General features: G+C 59.5%; 1 protein-coding gene across 1 annotated transcript in view; it reads right to left on the bottom strand.

The window, feature by feature from the left end:
* The window catches only part of HDAC7 (histone deacetylase 7), a 30542-nt gene that overhangs the window by 7703 nt on the left and 1546 nt on the right, over positions 1 to 21293 (bottom strand). The window contains exons 2-17 of the mRNA XM_024737242.1: positions 11905 to 11955; positions 8536 to 8723; positions 8310 to 8400; positions 7903 to 8014; positions 7216 to 7331; positions 6861 to 6986; positions 6388 to 6479; positions 6111 to 6206; positions 5794 to 5974; positions 5495 to 5676; positions 5157 to 5330; positions 3769 to 3988; positions 2362 to 2495; positions 2076 to 2196; positions 1772 to 1821; positions 435 to 542 (exon numbers count right to left, since the gene is read on the bottom strand). Of these exons, the coding sequence (XP_024593010.1) occupies positions 435 to 542; positions 1772 to 1821; positions 2076 to 2196; positions 2362 to 2495; positions 3769 to 3988; positions 5157 to 5330; positions 5495 to 5676; positions 5794 to 5974; positions 6111 to 6206; positions 6388 to 6479; positions 6861 to 6986; positions 7216 to 7331; positions 7903 to 8014; positions 8310 to 8400; positions 8536 to 8723; positions 11905 to 11955 (2042 nt within the window). The remainder of the gene's footprint in view (positions 1 to 434; positions 543 to 1771; positions 1822 to 2075; positions 2197 to 2361; positions 2496 to 3768; positions 3989 to 5156; positions 5331 to 5494; positions 5677 to 5793; positions 5975 to 6110; positions 6207 to 6387; positions 6480 to 6860; positions 6987 to 7215; positions 7332 to 7902; positions 8015 to 8309; positions 8401 to 8535; positions 8724 to 11904; positions 11956 to 21293) is intronic.

Below are 21293 nucleotides of genomic sequence, written 5' to 3'. Positions count from 1 at the left end.
GGGGGGGGGGGGCCCTCGGCACAAGCCCCTGTAAGGTGCCCAGCCCGGAGCAAATGAGCAAATGAGCGCCAACCCGGTCTGTAAAACCTCAGCATCACCAACAGGCGCTCTGCCAATGCACGGGGCTCCCGAGAGGCCCTGCAACTTGCCCACGGTCCACAGCGAGTCTGTGTTAACCGATCCTGGATGATCGTGACCCTGTCTCTCTTAGAGACCACAGGGCCAGGGGCACAGTGGCTTGCTTCCCCACCAGGTAACAGGAGCCTAGGGTTCAGATCTCATCTTGGTCCCCAGAGCTCTCAATTTCCCTTTCGAAACCCTGTGGTGATATCCAAGAGGAATGTGATGCTGGGTGTCGGGTCTGGCCTTCCCCGCTACCCCATCCTCTGCCTCCTTCCTCCGTGGCTTGCCCACCCTCCACTCGAACCTCCTACCTTTAGCTCTCGGGAAGCCACTTTGAAGGCGAGGTCAGTGACGCTGCCGGCAGCCCAGCGGGCCGCATTGGAGGAGTGCAGCTCGTTCCAGATGGTGTCGGTATCCACCTGCGGGGGCCAGAGTCAGGGCCCGCATCATCCAAGGCCTCCCACGGCAGCCAGGGCCCGGGGGGCGGTGCCCACCCCACGGCCAGGACCCCAGGGGCAGGGAGCTGGGCAGACGGCGCTGCCGCCCCACTGCCCCGCCGCCCAGAAAAGCAAGGCCTCCCGTGTCCCCCAGTCCCGGCACGACTTCTCCTTCCCAGCTTCAGTCCATATCACCAGCCCGCAACTGGCCAGCACTCTGCCGGCAGCATCGCGCCTGCCCCCCGGTCAGAGGAGGGGGCATGGCGTTACCTGGGCGGGACTTGGGGTTTGGGCCTGGAGGGGGTTTTAAGCCCCAGCTGACTCTGCTCAGGCCCTCGGGACCGTCGGAGCTCGAGGGGCCGTCTGCACCACTGTCTTCCACTCGGGGCCCCTAGCCCAGGCTGGGAGGCCCCCCAAACCCAGTCCCTGGGCCTCAAGGCTAGGGAGGGGCCGGGGGGCGTGATGGGGAGATGGGGAGGGCGAGGCGGACCGAGAGAGGCGAGGAAGGCAGAGAGAGTCGCAAGAGGCTGGAGAAAGAGAGAGAGACAGAGACAGAGAGGGAGCGGAGGGAGGAGAAAACAGAAGCAACAACAGTTGGAAAAATCAGAAAGTGGCAAGAAATGGGAAGTTGTGAACAGGGCGCTGACCGGCTCCCACGCAGCCCCCCAGCGACAGCTCCCATTTCCCTCCAGGACCGGGCCTCCGTCCCCTGCCTCCACACGCCCGGTTTGGTTTGCGCAGGGACCTTTTGCGGGGAGGAGAGCACTGCCACCAGGCAGAAGTCCCCCGGCGGGGTGAGAGGGAGCAGGGAAAGCTAGGGCGTGGGAGGGACAGGCCTGGGTCGCCAAGGACACCAGAGGCATCCCTGCAGCCCCAGGCCGGGCAGCCCACTCCAGGGACGCAAAGCAGCCTGGAGGCCAGCGTGCTCACGACGGGAGACGAGCCCCGGGCCCGGGCCCGGCCCTGCTCCTTGGGCCTCCTCAACATCCACCAAATGCCTTGCAAGTGTGAGGGATGGGACTCCACCCTCAGGAGGACATGCCCGCCACAGGGAGCTTCCAGCCGGCACAGGGGCGCTACGGGAGAGCCCCTGGCCCACGGGGCCCGGCAGAACCACAAGAACAAGCAGGCAGGGGCTGGGCCTGGGAGAACGCAAGGGAGGAGGTCTGAGAGCCCGTGGCCACGCGCGCTCGAGACCTCGGCACACTTACCCCAACGCCACCGCAGGGCAGCATCACGAACATCCGCTGTGCCAGGAGCCCTGTGGGGAGAGGTCCAGGTGTGTGAGCCCAATCTGCTCTGCCTCCGGCTGGGAGCGGGGAAGCTCTGAGAAGAGGGCCAGGTGGGGTGGGCAGGGAGGGGTGCAGGTGGGCAGCAGAGGGACTAAGGGCGGCATGGGGGTGTCCCGGACGCTGGAGGGACAGGCTGGGCGGAGCTAGGACTAGAGCACAGGGGATGCTCAGGCTGGGTGAGCCAGGGGAGGTCTGGGGGCCCCACGCGCCATCGGTCCCCTACCTGCCAGCTTCCCATTGTCCAGTTTGAGGCGGCTGAGCGGGTTGGTGCCATAGAGGAGCACATGCCGCTCCGAGTGCACTGACTGCAGCTCCTCCAGGGAGGCCTTCCGGCCCCGGAGAGACTGAGGAAGGACCCACAGAGCTCCTGAGCCCCTGCTCGGCCCCTTCCCCGCCACTCCCACCACCCCGCCGCCCCTCATCTCACTCTGGCTCCAGGGCCTCCCAGCCCCTTCCCTTCTGTGACCCTCAGCTCCTCCGACCCCACAGCCCCTATGCTGCCTCCTTACCTCACACTGGCTCCGGAGCCCCCGCTCCAGCAGCCGGGACCAGATGCTCTGGATGCGGCCTGCGTGCTCCGGGTGCCGGCTGTTGTCTCCGCAGGAGCACTGGTGCTTCAGCATTACTGAGTCATAGACCAGCCCTGCGGGGAGCAGGGGTCAGGGCCAGGGCCCCGGGGAGTCCCCACCCCCAGCCCCACCATGGAGCCAGGGCGGGCACGCCCTCCACACCCCCGCACAGCCCCACATGCCCCCTCCTGCCCCTCGGAGCCCGTACACACACCCCCAGCTGCTTACCCAGGCGGCCTTGGGTACCTCACCCACACACCACGCAGCCCCGGCCAGCACAACCGCCACCCAGCCGCTGCCTTCCCGACTCACTGGCCCCCCTCACGTGGCCCAGGGACAATGACCATGACCTCAAGAGCTCAGAGCCTAACACAGGGAGGCCTGATGCCAGGGGCTCGCACTGGATGTCAGGACCCAAATAGGCGCCCCCAAACTGGGAGCTGGGAAGTCCACAGTGGGCCACGTGACAGGACAGATGCAGTTTTGGGGAAGTGACCGTTTCAGCCTAACCAGCAGGACGCCCAGGGGAGGGCCCTGCACGCTGCCGGTGGGAGGGTCACTTTCAGAACATCTCAGGACATTAGGACCTTCAGAATGCTCACAGCATTTGACCCGGGGATGCCACTCCTCGACAGTGACCCTCGGGAAACAATCCCAGGGATAAGGGGAGATTTATAGAAATTTACAAGGAAAGTCAAATGAGCAAAAATGAGTAACCACCTAACTGCTCAACCCATAGGAAATCTTGAAACAAAAATACTGTGATGACATACTACAAGATCTCATTTTTAAAGTTTAATTATATCACAAGGTGTTCATAACATGCAAACTGAATGAAGCAGGGTACAAAATGTAGCCACAAAATGTACGACTGTATGTGGGATTTATAGATGTGGCTAAAACAAAGACTGGCTTGGAATATGGCAGCATTTACAAAGGGTTGCCTCCGGGTGGCGGGGATACTGGCTGGTGATTTTTGTTCCATTCTCAGGCTTTTCTGTATTCTTCAAAATTTCTAAAATGCTCTTGAGTTATTTTCACAAGCAGAACAACAATAAAAAATATCACTTTTGAAGGCCCGGCCTAGTCGTCCGGAGACCTGAGTTCTTAGCTTGACCTGACTGCCAGCTTGCTGTCCCCTTCGATTTCCTGAGCCTGGGTCTCCTCAGTTGTAAAATGAGAAGAGCCAGTTGCTCCACGGGACACTGGGGGGATCTCATAAGACTAAGAAAGTGTTCTGCGGCCTCGAAAAATGTCCTGAGTGAACCATGACACAGACACGGTCCTCTGCCCCGAGGCTCCGTGTGCACCCAGCCACTTCCTCCTGCCCTCCAATCCGGGCCTTACCTGTGGTGAAGGGCAGGGTCCGGGCAGGGGTCTCTGAGCTGGGCAGGACACGGGCCTGGCTGGTGGGCTCTGGGGTTGGCAGGGAGGCAGGTGCGGCTGGGGAAGACTGAGCCCTGGACAGAGGCCGGTGACCGCCCTGGGCCAGGGGAGGCAGCACGGAGTCCCCAGTGGCTCCCCGGGGGAGCCGCCCAGCCAGTCGCTGCTGCTCCCAGAGGTACACCTGAGGGACACAGGGGTCTCAGTCTCCAGGTTCTCAGTACCCTGCTCCATCCACCTCTGCCCACAGCCTTGGAAACCTCCAGGCAGGCCCCTTTTCTGCAGAAGCCTCTGGCCCTGCCTCCCAGCTGGCCTCTGGCCTTTGAGTCGCTGAGCTCCCTGCCCCCACCAAGCCCCCGAAAGGTCTGCACCCCAGACTGACCACCCTATTCCACCAGAGCTCCCTGGGCCCTCGAGACTCCAAGGTGAGAACCTGGGTGAGGGGCCTCAGGCTGGCTCTGACCAGGATCTCCTTGTCTCCAAGGACTGCCAACCACCCAAGGACACAGGGACCTGAGTGAGCCTACACATGTGTGGCCTGCTACCACGTGTTACGGGGTGAGTTGTGTCCCCTCCCACCTCATATTTAGGATGGAAATCCTAACCCCCAGTCCCTCAGAATGCGACCTGATTTGGAGACAGGGTCTTTACAGAGGTACTCAAGTTAAAAATGAGATCATTAGGGTCAGCTCCAACACGACTCTGGTCCTTATGAAAAGGGGAAATGGGGACACAGACGTGGACAAGAAGAAAGACGATGTGCAGACCCAGGGAGAAGGTGGCCGTCTACAAGCCAAGGAGAGAGGCCTGGGACGGCTCCGTCCCTCACAGCCCTCAGAAGGAGCAACCCTGCCAACACCTTGATTTCAGACCTCTAGCCTCCAGAACTGTGGGAAAATAAGCCCTGTTGTTTAAGCCACCCAGTTTGCAGCACTTGTTACAACAGCTCCAGCAAACCAATACCCCACGGCTTGACTTGCACAGTTGAAGGGCTGAGCCCATCTCTGCCACACCTCCTGCCCCAGCACCTTCCTGGAAACAGTACAAGCGCTCACAGGGGAGAAGTCCTAGGGCAGGAATGTGTGGGGCTCTGTGAAAGGCCAGTCTCGCTGCTGGACGAGGGACACGGCTTCGCCCTGAGATGGGAAGGCTGCTGGAGGGTGCGGCACGTGTATGTGTGCATGTGTCTGTCTGTCTGTCTGTCTGTAACTTGCTGTGGATTTGGGAGAGGAACTGTGGGTCCCAGAGCTGTCCCCTGCGCTGATATCCCATCTCCCTCCCTTCCATCTTTACCAGGCCCCAGAGTCTCCTGACTATGCCTTCCACCGAGGGGCACCTGGGCACTACCACACCTGCTGGTGCTGCTGGAGAGGAACAGGGCCTCGGGCCTCATGCTGCCCATGGCTGGACTCCCTGTGTTCCAGGCCGTCATCCCCCAGTGGCCCCACTCCCCCGCCATCTGTCTCGAGGTCCTCAGCCGAGGGTATCTGCTGCAGTCGGGGCTTCTCACTCGGCTTGGCTGGCCTCTGGGGAAGGGAGATGCTAGCTGAGAGACATGCTGGGCCCCCAGGAGCCACACGTCCTCCCTCTGACCCTCCAGATCTCTGCCCCTCCTAAGTCTCCCTTCTTTCAGCCCCCAGGGTCCCAGTTTAGCAACCCCTCACCACCTCCCCTACCCAGTTCCACTCACCTTGATCAGCTGCACATGAGGTTTGAGCCGCTCCAGGCGGGGCTGCAGGGGGCCCAGCAGTGGGGGGGCAGTGGCGCTTGGGGGCAGGGGCTCTGAGCGGGTCCGGCTCAGCGGCCGGTGGAGGCCTGACCCGGAGGGCCGCTCGGTGGTTAGGAAGGAACCACAGGGAGGGGCAGAAGGAAGCAGGGGTGGGGCGGGGAGGGGGGAGGGGGCGAGCCAGGAGGAAGGGACCCTGCCCACGCTTGGCCTTCAGCAGGGTGCAGGGATCCAGCCCCTCTCCTGTAGAAGCTGGGACTCACCAGTCAGCAGAGGGGCGTGAGAGACCGAAGGATCCAGGAGGAGAATGGGCTGCAGGCGAGAGGGCAGGGGGCCTCCAGCCTCGGGCTCCAAGCCATGGGGCAGGAAGAGGGGAGCATGGGGACTCGCCAGGACTGGTCCCCGAGGGCCCAGAGTCGCATGGGTCCTGCGGTCACCATCAGCCTGGAGGAGAGGTGGGGAGCATCACAGGGGAGAAGATCCCAGCAGGGAGACGGTGAAGGCCATCAGGTGGGGTGTAGAAGAAGGGAGAGAGAGATCTCGGGCGCTTGGGGTGGGGGAGGGCGCCTCAGCCACTCACCCTGGCAGGGGCGGGCAGCCCCAGCGTGATTGTGGGCAGCAAGGCGAACGGAGCCAGAGAGGTCTCCTGCAGCCGCAGCCGCTGGCCCAAGAGCGCCTGCCATGGGAGCAGGGCAGGGGTCACCGGTCCCAGACCTCCACCCCTGGGCACGCCTTCCCCAGAACCCCCAGGAGGCTCCGGTGGGGGCTGCCCAGACCCTGCGGCCCCAGCCTGGTCGGCCGCCTGCTGAGAGGAGCCTCAGAACTGCCCCCGAGAGCCCAGCCTGGCAAGGCCTTACCTCGGAGCCCAGGACCGGGTTGGGGCCGTGCTCGCTGTCATTGGGGGAGCTGCACCCTGACGCCGGCGTGCTGCTACTACTGGGGGAGGAGTCTGAGGGTTGGGGAGAGGGGGACGCGCAGTCAGGGGCCAGGAGGCGGGGCCAGGAGGCGGGGCCAGGAACAAACCCCTTCCCCAGTGGGCGGGCTCTGCTTCCTGCTTTCTTCCCAGCAGGGCGGGCAGAAGGGAGGCCGCCACCAGTCTCCAGTGCGTTTGGACACTTATTCGTTTAGCGTGCCCCTTCTTCAGGTCAGGCGGCAGCTTAGCCAACAAAGCAAGGAGCCGGGGGGTTCAGCCCCAACTTGCGCCCTGGCGAGTGTGTAGGACACCCCCCGACAGATACCCATGGCAGCCCTGAGGCGGGCATCCCTTGTCTGGGTGGGGCCTGACCCAAAGGGACCGGGCCTGCCACCCGCCCACCGCGCCGGGCCTCACCGCCCAGGGTCTCTGCCGGCCGCCGCCGGAGGCTGGGCGGGGCGCTCTCCTTCCGCAGCAGCGGGTTCTTCCTCCGCTCCAGGGACTTTTTGGGCTTGTAGCGCAGCTTCAGGTTGGGCTCAGAGACTGTGGGAACACCGGCGTTACTAGGCCCACACCCCCCACACACACCCCACCCCGGTCTCTGGCCTACGCCCTCCCTCCCAGTCCTCTCTGAGAGAGGCCAGAGAAGGCAGTGCCAGAGAGAAAGCCCACCGGGTGCAGACTGTCCCCCGCCCAGCCAGGCCCCCCTCCCTGACCCTCATCCAAGGTCCTTCCTTTCCCCTGGAGGTCCCTGCCGGCCTGTCCCACGCACCTGTCTTACGCAGAGGGAAGTGTTCTGGGGGGTCGCTGGGCAGGCTGGGTACAGGAGGCAGGAAGCTGCTGAGCATGGAACGGGCAGCTCCTTCCGTCTCCAAGGGCTCAAGAGTTCTGTGGAGTGAGGGCCAAGGCTGCTTCAGAGGGGCAGGCATGCCCAGAGGCCTGACAGCCATCTCATTCCACCCTTTGGGACCTGCTAAGGAAGGCAGCAGCCCGCAGGGCCAGGAAGTGCCTCGCCGGCAGGAATACCGGCCATCTCCAGGTGGCAGCATTGGGCCACCCATCCTACCTGCAGCCCACTGGTGATGCCGCCCTCGGACCTAGGCATAGGAGCCAGGGTCCGGGGCTTGGATAAGGGCCAGACACAATGGCGGGATCCTGTTCTAGGAATCAGGATGTTTTTGTGATTACAGGAAGATATAAAGAGAAAAGAAAGCTAGCGTGGTGTGTGTGTGAGAGTGTGTGCGACAGGCGGGGGAGGAGCGATAATTAAAGGACGAGAGAGCAGGTATCAGTTGGGAGAGGGGTTCGGGGCAGGCCTTATGATTAGAAGTGAGGGGTGGGGATCAGGTGATGGGCAGCTGGGAGGAAGAGGGGGCGAGTGTACGTGTGCTCACTGGTTGACATCCAGGGAGGAGGGGCGCGGCAGGGACACGAGGGGGCAGGTGGGAGAGGAAGTTACCTGTAGGGAACGCTGGGGCTATTGGGATGGACCGTCCTCTCTAAGGCTGCCTGCTGTTTCTTCAGAATCACCTCTGCCAGCTTCTGCTTGACCACACTGCTGGCTACGGCACCTGCAGGGGCAGAAATCATCAGTGGGCTGGGGGTGAGTGGACTGCAGGCCTCCCGGGAACATTCTCTGCCCGTTGCCCCGGCCACGCCCCCAGGACGAGGCATCCCAGGGACCCCCTCAGGCAAGAGCCAAGCCTGAGGCCCCACCTCTTCCGTGAAGCCTACGGGTCCGCCTTCACCCCCACCCACTTTCGCAGGCAGCGCCCAGCAAGCAGAGGGGGGCCCCGGCCGGCACTCCCCGCTCCCGTGCCCACGAAGGAGGCCGTGGACACCGGCTGGGGAGGCCTCCACGCTTACTGCGCTTGCTCTTGTCCTTATTGAGAAGCTGCCGCAGCTCCTGTTCCTGCTGCCCCACCTGCGACTCGGGCAACGGCGCGTCCATTGAGAGCTGTGGGGAGGGCCGGCCGCCCGGGGAGGGGCGAGGAGTTGGAGATGGAGGTGAGGGTCTGGGGAGGCTGAAGGGAGGGAGGGGTGCCGGGTCTGAGCTCGAGGCTGCTGCGTGCATGGGGAGCTCTATCTTTACCCTCATGGTCTCCGCCGAGCGCTGGGTCTGCAGGCCAGCCAGGAAGAGGTGGTGGTGCAGGCGCTGGGGGTGCTGCAGGGCCAGCAGCGTGGGCTCCGGCGGGGGCTCCACCGGGGGCCGCTGGCCCACCCGCAGGTCCATGGGCTGGGGCTGAGGGCCTGGCGTGTCTGCGCAGGGCCTGGGGCAGCCTGAGCACACAGAGAGGGCAGGGTCGGCCGGAAAGCTCTGCAGGTGCACCGTTACCTCATCAGCCTCCTTCAGATTCACTTGACGATGGTAAAACACCCTCCAGGGACCTCTTCCGCACTGCACCCTCCCCACAGTCCTGCACGGCAGTTATTTTCAAGCCTGTTTCACCCATGAGAAAGGAGGTCATATAAACTACACAGTCTATCGCTGGTGCTGTGTGGATTGAGCTTTCTGACTCCAAGCATAGAGTTTTCCACGAAATACGCTGCCTCTCCAGGCCAGGATTGGGGGCTGTAGGGATTTAGAGAGGGGCTGAGGGCCCTTTAGTGATACATTCTGGGCCCTGGCCTCTCCTTCCCTTCTTCCCACCCTGGAAGGAGGATTGGGCCCAGCTGCCCTCTGATGAGCTGTGCTCGGACACAGCAATCGGACAGGCAGTCCCCTTTGTTCAGCCTCCAACCCCAAAGGGCGTCCCAGGCCCTCTCCGTTGCCATCCTCCCTACTCTATCCTAGGCCACAGGATAAAGGAGAGGTGCCTCAAAGCCACAGCCAGCCCTGGCCTGCACCCTGGGCCTGCACAGCCCACATGCCCGTGGAGCCTGCGCCCAGGTACCCTCACGCCAGCTCTGGGCCTCAGCAGCCTCAGCTGCCTCTTCTCGAGTGTCCCCTGCACCCATGCCAGGAGCACCCTGCCAAGGCTGTGGATGCAGGGGCTATTTATAACTAGCTGCCCGACCAGGTCCTATGCCCGCATCGCCTGCTGGGCCAGGCCGGGCTCAGCAGCCAGAGACATTCTGAGGTGCTCAGAAGTGGACAGTTATCCTGGAGAAGGGGAAGCAGGTGGGGCTGGGAGCAGGTGCCCTCAGACAGGGCACACAAGCGGGGAAGACTTTCCGGAGAGGCCTCCTTCAGCTCATCCAACGCTGGGCCTCCCCGATGGGGGCAGCCACAGGCCATCCTCTGGGCCTGAGCTGGACTGGAAGGACTGAGGAGGACTGTGGCAAAGACCAGCTGGGGAGTCAGGAAATGCGGCATCTGGGCCCAACTCAACCATTATCTTAACATCCATAGCACACGTGCACGATCGCTGCAAACCCTTCTACCTCATCACCCCTGTAGGCCCTGGGAGGTAGTTATTACTATTCCCACGTGAGGAAACTGAGGCGCAGGTGAAGGGACCTGGCCAAGGCCACCCAGCTCGGGGCACAGTGAGCTTGGGTTCCGTCCTGCTGAGGCCACTGCTCCGTCTCCGTCTTCCCACTGACTTCCAGGAAGTCACCTCCCCTGCCCCACCCCCAGAGGGGTCTCTCACTGGGCAAAGGCAGAGGGGCTTGCAGTAGGTGGTCACTAAGCGGTGTCTGTTCTCACATTCTCTGACCGTGAGATGGACACAAGAGAGGAGCAGAGGAGGGAGATGCCCTCACGACTCTCTGGATGTCAAGAGACCGGAGCGGGTGTCTGGGCACCCGATATGGCCAAGAGCAGGCAATGCACTGCTTTGATGTTCCCACCTCTTGTTCATGTGTCCACCCAGGGACCCCAAATTCTCATTCTGGTTCCGTCTGGGCCTCTGATGCCATTGTACTCCCGCCCCAGGAAAGGTCTCAGTCTTCCCACGTCAGGTGTCCTGGCTTTCCGGGGTGACTCCCCGGTGACGCAAGAGGGCCCTCAGGGCACCCAGGCCAGGCCACCCAGACTTCAGCCATACAGACTGGGAGCGGCCCCCTCCCTCTCTCCCAGCAGTGCCTCGGCCTCCAGAGCAGAAGGCTGCTGGGAACATGGGAGGGGCTCTGCCTGCAACCCTGGCAACGCCTCTCAGGGTGACTCAGCATTTGGGGGTCTCCATGGTCTGATGCTAAGCCGGCTTCTGTCAGCTTTGCCTCCCACATCTGAACACGGACCCTCCGCCTCAGCCGTCTGCTCCCGTCCAGTCACAGCCCATGTACCTCTGAGCTTTAGCTCACAACGTCCCCCTGCTAGTGCCGTCCTCCTCCCTCGAGTCTACTTTTCCAGATCCTACCCTGACTTCCAAGCCCAGCTGGAGTCTTCCCTCTTTCCTGGACCCAGCCCAGTGCCCTGCTGGGTCAAGCCCTCTTCTGGATTTCCACCACACTGGCTGCTCTGTGCCCTGAAAGCACCGCCCAGGCAGGTACCAAATCTGAATTAAGCTCCAAGGGCAGGGACTTGGTTTTGCCTACTGCTCGCTATCCCATCACCTAGAATAGTACCTAGCAAGCGACAGGCACTCAATAAATACTGTTTGATTCGATGAATAAATCTCTATATCCTCGGTGCCCTGGAACAGAGGTGGGGTTCATTAATGTTTCTTTTTCCAATTTCTGTCTTTAAGTTTTTAGAAAATTACACAACTAGGAGAACTAAATAACAGTAGGTGGTGAACTTACTGTTTCTTGAATGGATGGACAAACTCCTTAATCAGCTGCCCCCTCCTTTGGAACTGGTCACATATCGCATTCGACTATTATTTCCCTTTTTACTTGTATATCTTGTCTCCCCACCTGCCTGTAAGCTTTTGACGGCTAGGACTGAATCAAAGAGGATAGCGGCCTTCCTTTCTCCCTGCCGTAGTTTGGGTGTCAGGTGTGCACTTTGCACCCAACAGGCCCTCGTCCGGTCCAGCCCCCGCCCCCGCCCCATGGGCACGTCCTAAACTCTCCTCACCCAGCACGGCCAAACAGCAGCGGGGGCAGGGAATGGTGAGAGACCCACGGAGAGGGGTCCTCTCCCTCCCGCCCGAGCAGCACGAGGCCTCTTCCCACCCCGCAGGGCTGGTGTGAGGACTGCAGAGCCCACAAACGAGAACGCGACGCCTCGCCCAGAGCCCCCGAGGCAGGGGTCCCAGCATAAGTATTGGCTTCCTACTTGCCTTCCTGTTTCACTGCACCAGCATGGACAAGGAGAGCACCCTACCTCTCCTTTTCCTGTTGTGCTTCCCAGCTCTGGGGCCAACCTGGATCCAGAGTTGCCGCTCTTATCCCCCCTCTTACCCCTTCCCCACAAAACCCCAACTTCGCCCCTCCCCCAGAACCCCAACCTCCCAACTCTCTGGCCAATCAGCCAGCCACCGTTCTGAACCACCCCTGAGCTCCTCGCCCCGCTTCTGTCCTTTCCAGCGCATCTTCCACTCCCCACCACACTCTCCCTCAGGCCCACTCTTACCTGTGCCAGGGGGACTGGGGCAGTGGGCACCCGGGCTCACCTGGGTCCCATCTGTAGAGAGAAGAGAGATGGAGTGAGGCGGCTGCCGGGAGGGGCAGGGGAGGAGGAAGAGAGAGGGCCAAGCCAGGCAGGCCGCCTGCTGGTCCAGGAGGCCCCACTCCAGCCCGAGGGCACCTCCACCAGAAGCTAAGGGAAAAGACAAGACCCCACCCCATTCCTTTCCTCGGACTCCCATGCCGCCTGAGAGCGATCCCCAGCTCCATCTTCCTCATCTGATCTTTCAAGCGGCTCAGGTATCTTTCTCCACCGGAGCTCAGTCCACAGCAAGAAACTCAGGAGGCCCTGGTTTACGCAACGGTGCCCTCAGCCCTCCCTGATGTGCTCAGATACGATCTTCCTTGGGCAGCCAAACCAGGCTCCCCTAGCCTGAAGGGGGAGAAGAGGGCTGGGAGGTGAGGTGGGAGAGCACGGCTGCTAAGACTGCACTAAGGATGCCAGGAGGGAGATGGGGAGAAAGGGAGAGCAGGCCTGGAAGGGGAGCTGGGGCCCCCTCTGAGGCTTCCACAGTGCGGGAGGGACCGGGTCGTGGCCTGGAGGTCAAGTCAGATCTGGTGGGAGCTGTGAAGTGGTGGGTCTGGAATGCATGGCTCGAGGGCCCCACGGTAGGAACCCCTTTCCTCCTCCTGCCCCATCCTGGGTCCTGCAGCCTCTGTGCCCCCCGAGAAGAGAACCATTCAGCCTTTTTCATGGATGACCTCAAAAAGAAGTCTTTCCTTCTGGACATGGTCACCTCTCCCAGGCTCCTAGGCTCAGCCCGGGGCCCTCCATTCCGTTCAGAACCCACGGAACCCCACGGTAGGGCCGGTGCTGTCGGCAGCCGAGAGGCCCGCGGATCCCAGGGACTGGCTGGGGTGGGGAAAGACAGAGCTGAGCCCCGAGGCCACCTTTCCCTCCTGCTGTCCCAGCTCAGGGCCAAGGGGATGGAACCTGGAGCCTGGAGGCCTCCTGGAGGGGGATGTGGTAGAAGCCCTCCTCAGGCAGAAGGGGTATCTTCTGAAGGACAACCGACGGGCGCTGCACTACTGCCTAAGGGGCAGCCCCAGTCCTCTTCCAGAAGCTGGAAAAGGAGAATTCCCTGCAGGCGGGAGCCTCTGGGGGAGGCAGCAACTCTGGGCACAGAGAGACTCCCACCAACTGCCCTCAGACACTAGTGGCCTGCACTTCGGATGACGACATTTGGTAGGGAAATGCCGCTCCACCTGTTCAAATGCTGCCCGTTCTTTGAAGTCCAGCACGAGGCCATCTCCTCATGAAGCTCACCCTGACCACACCCCCCCTTACCATCCACAGCACCCACTCTGTGCCCACCACCTCGACACTCCATTAATCAAGGTCTCTGCGGTGTCACGGCTAAGCCATGCCCATCTGCTCCCAACACCTTGCTGGGCACCTGGCATGCTCTGTTAGGAACTGGCGACTTGAACACAATGACGCTCCCCTGGCCCCCTGCCTAGCACATGGCATGCGTATTTCTCAGGGTTTGTGAGCCTCAAGGAACAGGAGTAGGGGAGGCAGCCTCCCCTCCCCAGGATGTGGTAGCCCCCTACCCTGGACTCTCTTAGGACCTCCCCTTTCTTCTGCGGGACCTGGTCCTCCAAGAGAGGTTTCTGAACTGGACTTCTGGGTGCAGTCCCGGAGACCGTGTCTGGCCTGGAGTCCTTGGCCTCCAGTCCCTACCTCCTGGGAATTCTCCCCTAGCTCCCTCGGTCCCTGCCTGAGGGCTGGCCAGCAACACTCATGCGTGGGAGCACAGCCAGCTTCTCTGTGCCCAGCTCCCCTGGTAACCATGGATTCCGGACACCGTGCACCCTGTGGATAGGACAAAAGCTAATGGCCCTGAACTCTGTCGTGTTTGTTACGGGGCCCAAAAGGGATGTTCTGTGATGATGATCTATGATGATATAAACTCTGTTCAGAAAAGGTGTGTGTGTGTGTGTGTGTGTGTGTGTGTGGGGATCAGGGATACTAGATATGCTGAAATGTGTGGGACAGACCTGACCAGTGAAAAACCCTTCATGTCCCATGTGATTTTCTGATGTCCCACCCACTATTAATATAGGTGTGTGTGAGTGTGTGTGTGTGTGTGTGTGTGTGTGTGTGTGTGTGTGTGTGTGTATTGCCGACAGGGGCAGCTTCTAAAAGCAATGCCTCGAAAAAGTTCTGCTTCTCCTCCAACCCCCTAGGTTTGTACTGAGAGCCTTTGGATTCAGAAGAGCCCAGAGCAACAGAGATAAGATCTGGGGGACAGCTCTCCTGTGTACCAGAGAGAGGAGAGTATCTAAAGGCACCCAGTCAGTGGCTGAACTGAAAGCAGAAAGCGGCATCCCAGGCTTGGGGATGAATCTGGGGACCCCTCTTCTCATCAGCCCCTCTCAGAGCGCTGTTACCATTAATTTGGGGTCAGACTGAAATAAAATCAGGAGTGAATGGACCCGAGGGACAGAAAACACTGCGTAGGGCTAGACCCTTCTCCACACAGCTCCGGACCTGGGTGGAGAGCTCTCATTTCTGGAATCCTGGCCACCCCCCTATTTCTACCTTCTTTGGAAGCAACTCTGGTCAGGATGAAGAGGAAGTTTACCTCGTGCTGCGGTTCCTATCAAGTCACCTTCCCCAACCAGACACCTGATCTTACCCAGAAATCCCACCCTAATGGGTCCACCCCGGCCCTCAGCAACCTCCAGGGCAGACACAAATGCCACTCTTCTGTCCCCTAAGCACAAGCTGGCCTCTCACTCCTCCCTTGTTGCCCCAGGCCCTCACCTGCCCAGCAGATGCGACTGGAAACCCGAGCCTGGCCTGACCGCCTGCTCTCCCGGTGCTGCCAGCCCTGCATCAGGGGAGGGCTTCCCCAGGAGCAACGCCACCCACGAGCCCCCTCCTGACGCCTCTGATGTCTTTGTCGAGGCTGTGTCCCCCTCCCTGGTCTCCTGAGGAGCTGAAAAAGGAGAAGCAGGCAGACCCAGGCCCTGCAGGCAGAGGAAAACAAGCAGGAGCAAGAGGCCAAGCCCTGGGTCCAGGGCCGACTCCCTCCACCACCCCCCTGCCCTCCTCAGCTCGGGTCTGCTTCCCTTGACATGGGCAGACGAAGTTTGACTTCGCGGGGGGCTGGCAAAGAAGACAAAGCTGGGGGTGAAGTGGCTTCAGGAAGGCCCAAGAATAAACAGACAGAGAAGAGAACATCATGGTTGCCTGACTCTCCGACACAGTGAGGGCGGTGCAGCGTACGTTAGGACCTGACGGGCCTTAGAGATTGTGCAGGCCAACACGCTCACTTCCCAGAGAGGGAAAGAAAGAGGGCAAGGGGCTATGTCATGGTCACCCAGCAGGTCAGTGGTACAGCCAGGCCAGACCAGACCAGTGCAGGGGGAAACCCGAGAAGTGGATCCCAAGAGCAGGCACTTAGTACCTCTGTGTGAGGTCACTGGTCCTTCTCACTGTTGTGGCCTCTCCCGTTGCGGAAGCACAGGCTCCGGACGCGCAGGCTCAGCGGCCATGGCTCACGGGCCCAGCCGCTCCGCGGCATGCGGGATCTTCCCGGACCGGGGCACGAACCCGCGTCCCCTGCATCGGCAGGCGGAGTCTCAACCACTGCGCCACCAGGGAAGCCCTGGTCCAGGTCTTGAAGGGATGGAAAAGTGAATAAAACCTGGCTCTCACTTTAAGGAGTTTAAAGTACAGCCCACAGGTGTTTTTTTTAATTGAAAAGTGTACTACTTGCAGACACTAAAGTAATTCACAGAGCCCCTGAAAGTATGAAACCAGAAGTTTCTCACTCATCCAACTCCCTAGAACTTCCCTAGACTCAACCCTTTTAACAGTTTCTTGTGTTCCCTTCCAGAAATTCTCTGCTGGTTATTAATTCTATTGCTCGTTATCTTGGCACCAAGCTGCTTATTACTCAGATTTATCCAGAGCCCAGTGGGCTGCACGCTGGCTGGAAACTCCTGCCCCATGAAGTGATAGAAGCGAGGGTCCACAGAACAGAGGACATTGGGTTTTGAGGTCAGATGGACCTGGGTTCAAACTCTGACTCCCTCAGTGACCGGCAGGGAGAGCCAGGGACACGTTGCAGCCTGGGCAAGACTTGGCTATGCCTCTGAAATAAGAGGATAAGGAACAGGGACTGGGAAGAGGTCGTGTGAGATGAGCAGTGCTGTGTGTGAAGCAGGGAGCACATGGCGGGTGCTCCCGCAATGGTCGTGATTCATACTGCTTGCTCCCGAACCAGTCTGCAGCCTCCCTCTGGCACAAGCATTTCAGTGTCTGGTACCACCTGTGTCCTCCCCTCGTCTGCCACTGTCTCCCAGATGTATTCCCGGTCCCATCTCTTATCCCGACTCTCCCAACCACAGGCTCTTCTCTTTCTCCGCCATCTGAACTTTTGTAAACTAATACTTTACTGTGTGCCGGGAGTCGTTCTAGGTGCCCTACGTCTGCTTATTTGCCTAACCCTCATGACAAACCTATGAGGTGGTTACTGTTTTTATCCCCATTATATAGACTAGTCAACTGAGGCCCAGCAGTATTAAATAACTTGTCTGAAGGCACATAACATGGGAGTGGCTGAGCTGGGACTCGAGCCAGGCGACTGGGCTCCATAATCCATGTGCTCAAGCAATACTCTCCACTGCCGCTCCCCAGCACTTCCACTGCCACAGGCCAGTGGGTGGACAGCAAATGCAGGACCCGGCAGGGCACAGGGAACGATCAAAAAATCCCGTAGCCCCCCCCCCAGAGACCCGAACCGGCGGCCAACTCCAGCCCTGCTGCGGGTTAGAGGGCAGAAGCTGCCTGTTCCACCTTTGGGCCCCCGTGAAGACAATCCCCCCAAATCACTTAGAGATAGCAACTGTTGACTCTGCAGATTCTAAGAAATGATTTCGTACTGTATGTGGGGACAGGAGCCGGCGACCTTGCAAGAGCACCGGCTTCATCTTCCAGGCGGTCGGGTGCCCTGCCCTGTCCCTTCTTTAGTTGCTCCCAAGTCCCTCTGAGGCTTTCTCAAAGCACGCTCCGCTGGGAGGGCGGGCAGGGCGGGCAGGGCGGGCAGAGGCTCGGCTCCCAGGTGAGCGGCCTGGGATGTGGACCTGCCCAGACAAAGGCCTCCAGTCAGGCCGAGGCAGGGGGCCGCCGCTCCGCAGGATCAGCAGCTGTGCGCCAGGCAGGAGGAGGCTGGACGTGAGGGCCGCGAAGCCGGCCCTCCGCCTCCGCAGCCAGCATGCCCCTTTCCCCGCGCCTGGGGCCCTGGGGCAGCTATTTTTAGCTCTTGACACCTGGGTATTTTGCAGCCGCAGGATGTCCGGTTTGGAGTCTCTTTCTGGGAATCCCACATGGGGCAGTTGTAAACAGCCCCACGCAGCGGTGGCCTGAGCTGGGAGCTGGCACCCCGCTTTCTGCTGTTTGAGATGAATCAAACAGGAAGCAGACGTAACCATGGCAGCGGCAGCTTGCGCTCCCTGGGGGTGGGAAAGCGTCTTCCCTGGCTCCTTGTCCCTGCCCCAAGTCCATTCCATTTTGTGGCCTCTCCTCACAGATGGCAGGGGGAGCTGGGCCGTTCTGAGTTGTGAGCGGCCGTCAGTTCCTGGGACTGGCGCTCCCTGGAGAGCCTCACTGCCCTCTGGCAAAGAAAAACAGAAGTCCCTCCAAGCCCGGCCCGCCCCCGCTCGCTCCCGGGGCCTCTCAGACCACCTCTCAGTCTTCCCTGGCTGCCCTCTGTGAAGGTGGGAAAGGGAGGGCAGAGCCACTCGCTCAGGGTCTCAGGGTGTGCAACATCCCCGAGCAGACAGGTTCCTCCAGTCCCAGGCCCAGCCCCCTGGTCCAGCCTGCCCTAGGGTTTCCCAGGTCCCGAAAGGCCTCAAAAACTCCAGTTCCCACTTACCCTCACTCCCCTGTTCCAGGAGCACCAATCCCTGAAACAGGAAGTTCAGGGTGATGTCTAACCACCATCTTTCCTATCATAAGCAAAACAGCCCGAGCAGTCAAGATGGGGCCCCCATCTGTAACACGGGGAGAAGAGTCGAGTTTCTATCAGCTTCTGCCTTTGTCTCTCCCCCTCCCCCACCCCCTGGTGCCCCACTTAGACCAGCTGCTCCCTCTTAGCCGCCCGCCAGCCCCAGCCAGTCTTTCTCAAGGGCCAGCGCTTGCCCCAACAGGAAGCACAGTCACCGCCCCGGGGCTGTCTCGGAGCCGCTCCTTTCTCCCCTCCGAGGTCTCCTGTTCATGCCCGCGCCCTCACTGATCCCTCAGCTTCTGGAGACCCTGCTTCCCTGTGCACCCCACCTCTGCCTCCCACCGGTTCTGCCTCTCCCAGATGTGCCTTCCTGGCTCCCCTCACCTCTGCCACCCACGAGGCCACTCAGCCCGCTCCCGAGACTGCCAGGGAAAAGCTTCAGCTATGACATTCATGTCCATCATTATTATTTTATTATTAGCAGTAACTAGTAATATTAGTATGAGCGATAACCACGTGCTGAATGCCTACTGGGTGCTGGTTACTGTGCTAAGTGTCTGACTTGTACTGTCTCCTTTGGTCCTCACACCCACCCTATGAGGTCGATACTGCTACCAGCCTCACGTCACAAAGGAAGGAAACTGAGGCTCAGAGAGGTTAAGAGACTTGCCGAGGTCACACAGGTGGTAAGTGGGGCTTCTGGGACTCCAGAACCTAAGCTATAATCACTACACTGGTGTTTACAACTAGTCCCACCCACCAAGGTGAGGTAAGGCCACCAAGGGGTCACACAGGACATAGTGCGGTCCCAACATCTGAAGGCCTGGGCGTGACTCACATGTTCTCACAGTGCCGGTACTCCATCCAGAAAACAACAACAAAAATAAAAACTGAATCATCTCTGCCCGTGTCCCTCACATGCTTTTTCATGTCCAGGAGGCACTCCCCGACCCCAACCTCACTTCCTTTTTCATCTTACGTTTTCCCTGCTTTTTAAATGTACATATTACCATTTTATCATTTCCTGTAAGCTGCCCCCAGCAGGGTATAACTAAACAAGCAAACCCCCAGGTGCCATGGAGCATCAATGCTGTGTGAAAGCCCTCTGGAAACTGTCAAGCCCTGTCTAAAATGCAGGTTGCATAACCAGAGCAAGACCCCCACAGAGCGGCTACTTGGGAGTGAACCGAATCCCCCAGGGAGGGGATGGGTGCACTCTCTCTCTCTCTCTCTCTCTCTTTTTCTCTCTCCCTCTCTTGCCCAGGCCTCACACACCCGGGCAGGCCACGGGCAAGGATGGAGGCGCCCACAAGTGCAAAAGGGAGCACCCATCTTCAGGGCAGGCTCCTGGGAACTAGGAACATAACCAAACAGCCATCAGCACCCTTGGACCTGGGGCAGGGAGAGACAGAGGCCACAGCGAGACCCCGGCCTGCTCCATGGCCTGGGGCATCACGGATATGAGTCCGTGAATAGCAACAAGCTATGAATGCTGGCACTCACAGGGATGCCACATTAATATTCATGACAGTGAATACCAGATCCCCATCCCAGTTATGCCCCAGAATCCCACTCATTTTCCCTGTTATTTTTGGAAGATGGCAGAACTCTGGCGGGTAGATTCTCCAGGTGACACGATTCCCTTTTGTGGCCAGGGCTGCCCTTGAGACTCACTCAGCTGGGGTTTTTCCAGACCACAGATCCAGCCAGGGTGCTTAACACAGCTTTCAGGGAATTCAAAAGCCAGATGCATAGTCCTGGGTACAGATTTGGACAAAGGTTAGCTGTGAAGGACAATTTCTAGCCAACTGCGAATTCGATGAGATGAAAATTTACTGCACTGGAAGGTGGAGATCACTGACTGAAAAAAATGGCATACGTGGTATGGTCTTGTTTTGGTAAGAAGCACGATATATAAAGGCATGTCAGGAGATGGGAAGGCGTACACTGAGGTACTGTGGCAGTGATCTCCCACTGCTGGGATTGGGATGTTTCTTATTCTTTCATTTTTGCTCCTCTGTGTTGTCTGATTGTCTACGATGCATAGGAACTGCCTCTGTAATAGTAAAACAGAACTGATATGTATAGGTACACCCACACAATATCAAGATGGCACTGCCAATGGGCGGCAAAGTCAGGATGCGACCTCTGGTTCCCGTGAGAACTAGGACATAGGGCTTTCACTGATTCCACGTGTTATATTCTTGGAGCCCATATCCTCTGGAGTTCCACATTATCTACAGCTCAGCAGAGCTGCTTCTCCCGAATCACACAGAGGGCCTGGCACAGGCCTGGGCACAAAGTCAGGACTGACTGAGTGGATGCCTGTAGGCTGAATAATGATCATTTCCTGAAAGAAACGCCTGCTGCCTCTTCCAGGGCCACTGTGCTGGGAATACAGACTGCTGACATCACTGACCTTCTCATCCCTCCTCTGCCTCACGCTCCTCCTTAAAAGCTGCCAGGGAGGGGGCTAAAATAAAGGTCACCCCAACAGATGCTGGCAAGGTACTTACTCCACAGCAGGGCCATCAGGGCCAGTCCCATCCCAGACCCTCCCTGGTGCCAGCTGGCAGCGAGGCCCTCAGGTTCCCCCGCATCCTGCCTCACTGCGAGAGGCCAGGGGTGGGGGAGTGAAAGAGAGAAGGGGTCCACCCTGCGACTTCTGGCCATAGACTCCTGCCGTTCCAGGCCCTTATGGGTGGAGGAATCTGGAACAGTGAATTTGGCCTGGTTTTTCCTGTGAACGGGGGCCGAGCCCAGTTTCTGTTCTTCATGTCTTTAACATTCCCTATCCCTGACCTTCAAAAATATGAACAATAACAGTGATAATATTCTGTGTGTACTGACTTCATACCAGACACGGTGCTAACCTTACTTACTTTAATCTTGAGAACAACTCCAGGAGCTTGAAACTATGATTATTTTCATATTACAGAGATGGAGAAACTGAGGCACAGAGAGCCGTGTGCCCAAGGTTACACTTAGTGGTTTGCAGGAGAAACGGGGACACTGCCACATTCCTCCCTCCGTGTCGTCACTCGGAAGGCCCTTCTGCCAAGCTTTGCAATGGGCACGGGAGAGTCGAGGGCGACCATTCACACCTGTAGGGTGCGTTAGAATCCACCGAGAGTTAACACGCGCATGTGAGCAAATCCCCACATGAAAGACTAGGAAATCAAGTCTCAGAGCCCTTGGCAGCCTTGCACGAGGTCCCATAGCCATTCAGCTGGGATTCAAACCCAGGTCTTTGGTATGAGAACGGCAAGCTTCTTCCCCTCTATCACACAATCTCCTTGGCCCAACTCTCAAGATGGCTCTGAAGGCCTGGAAGGGAGATGCACAGCCTCCAGCACCCTGGAGATGAAGCCTGCGC

The sequence above is a fragment of the Neophocaena asiaeorientalis genome, unplaced genomic scaffold (assembly GCF_003031525.2).
Source record: "Neophocaena asiaeorientalis asiaeorientalis breed wild unplaced genomic scaffold, Neophocaena_asiaeorientalis_V1.1 scaffold134, whole genome shotgun sequence".
In the NCBI taxonomy this organism is placed as follows: domain Eukaryota; kingdom Metazoa; phylum Chordata; class Mammalia; order Artiodactyla; family Phocoenidae; genus Neophocaena; species Neophocaena asiaeorientalis.
The sequence above is the reverse complement of the archived record's forward strand: the minus strand, read 5'-3'. Positions and strand labels throughout refer to the sequence as shown.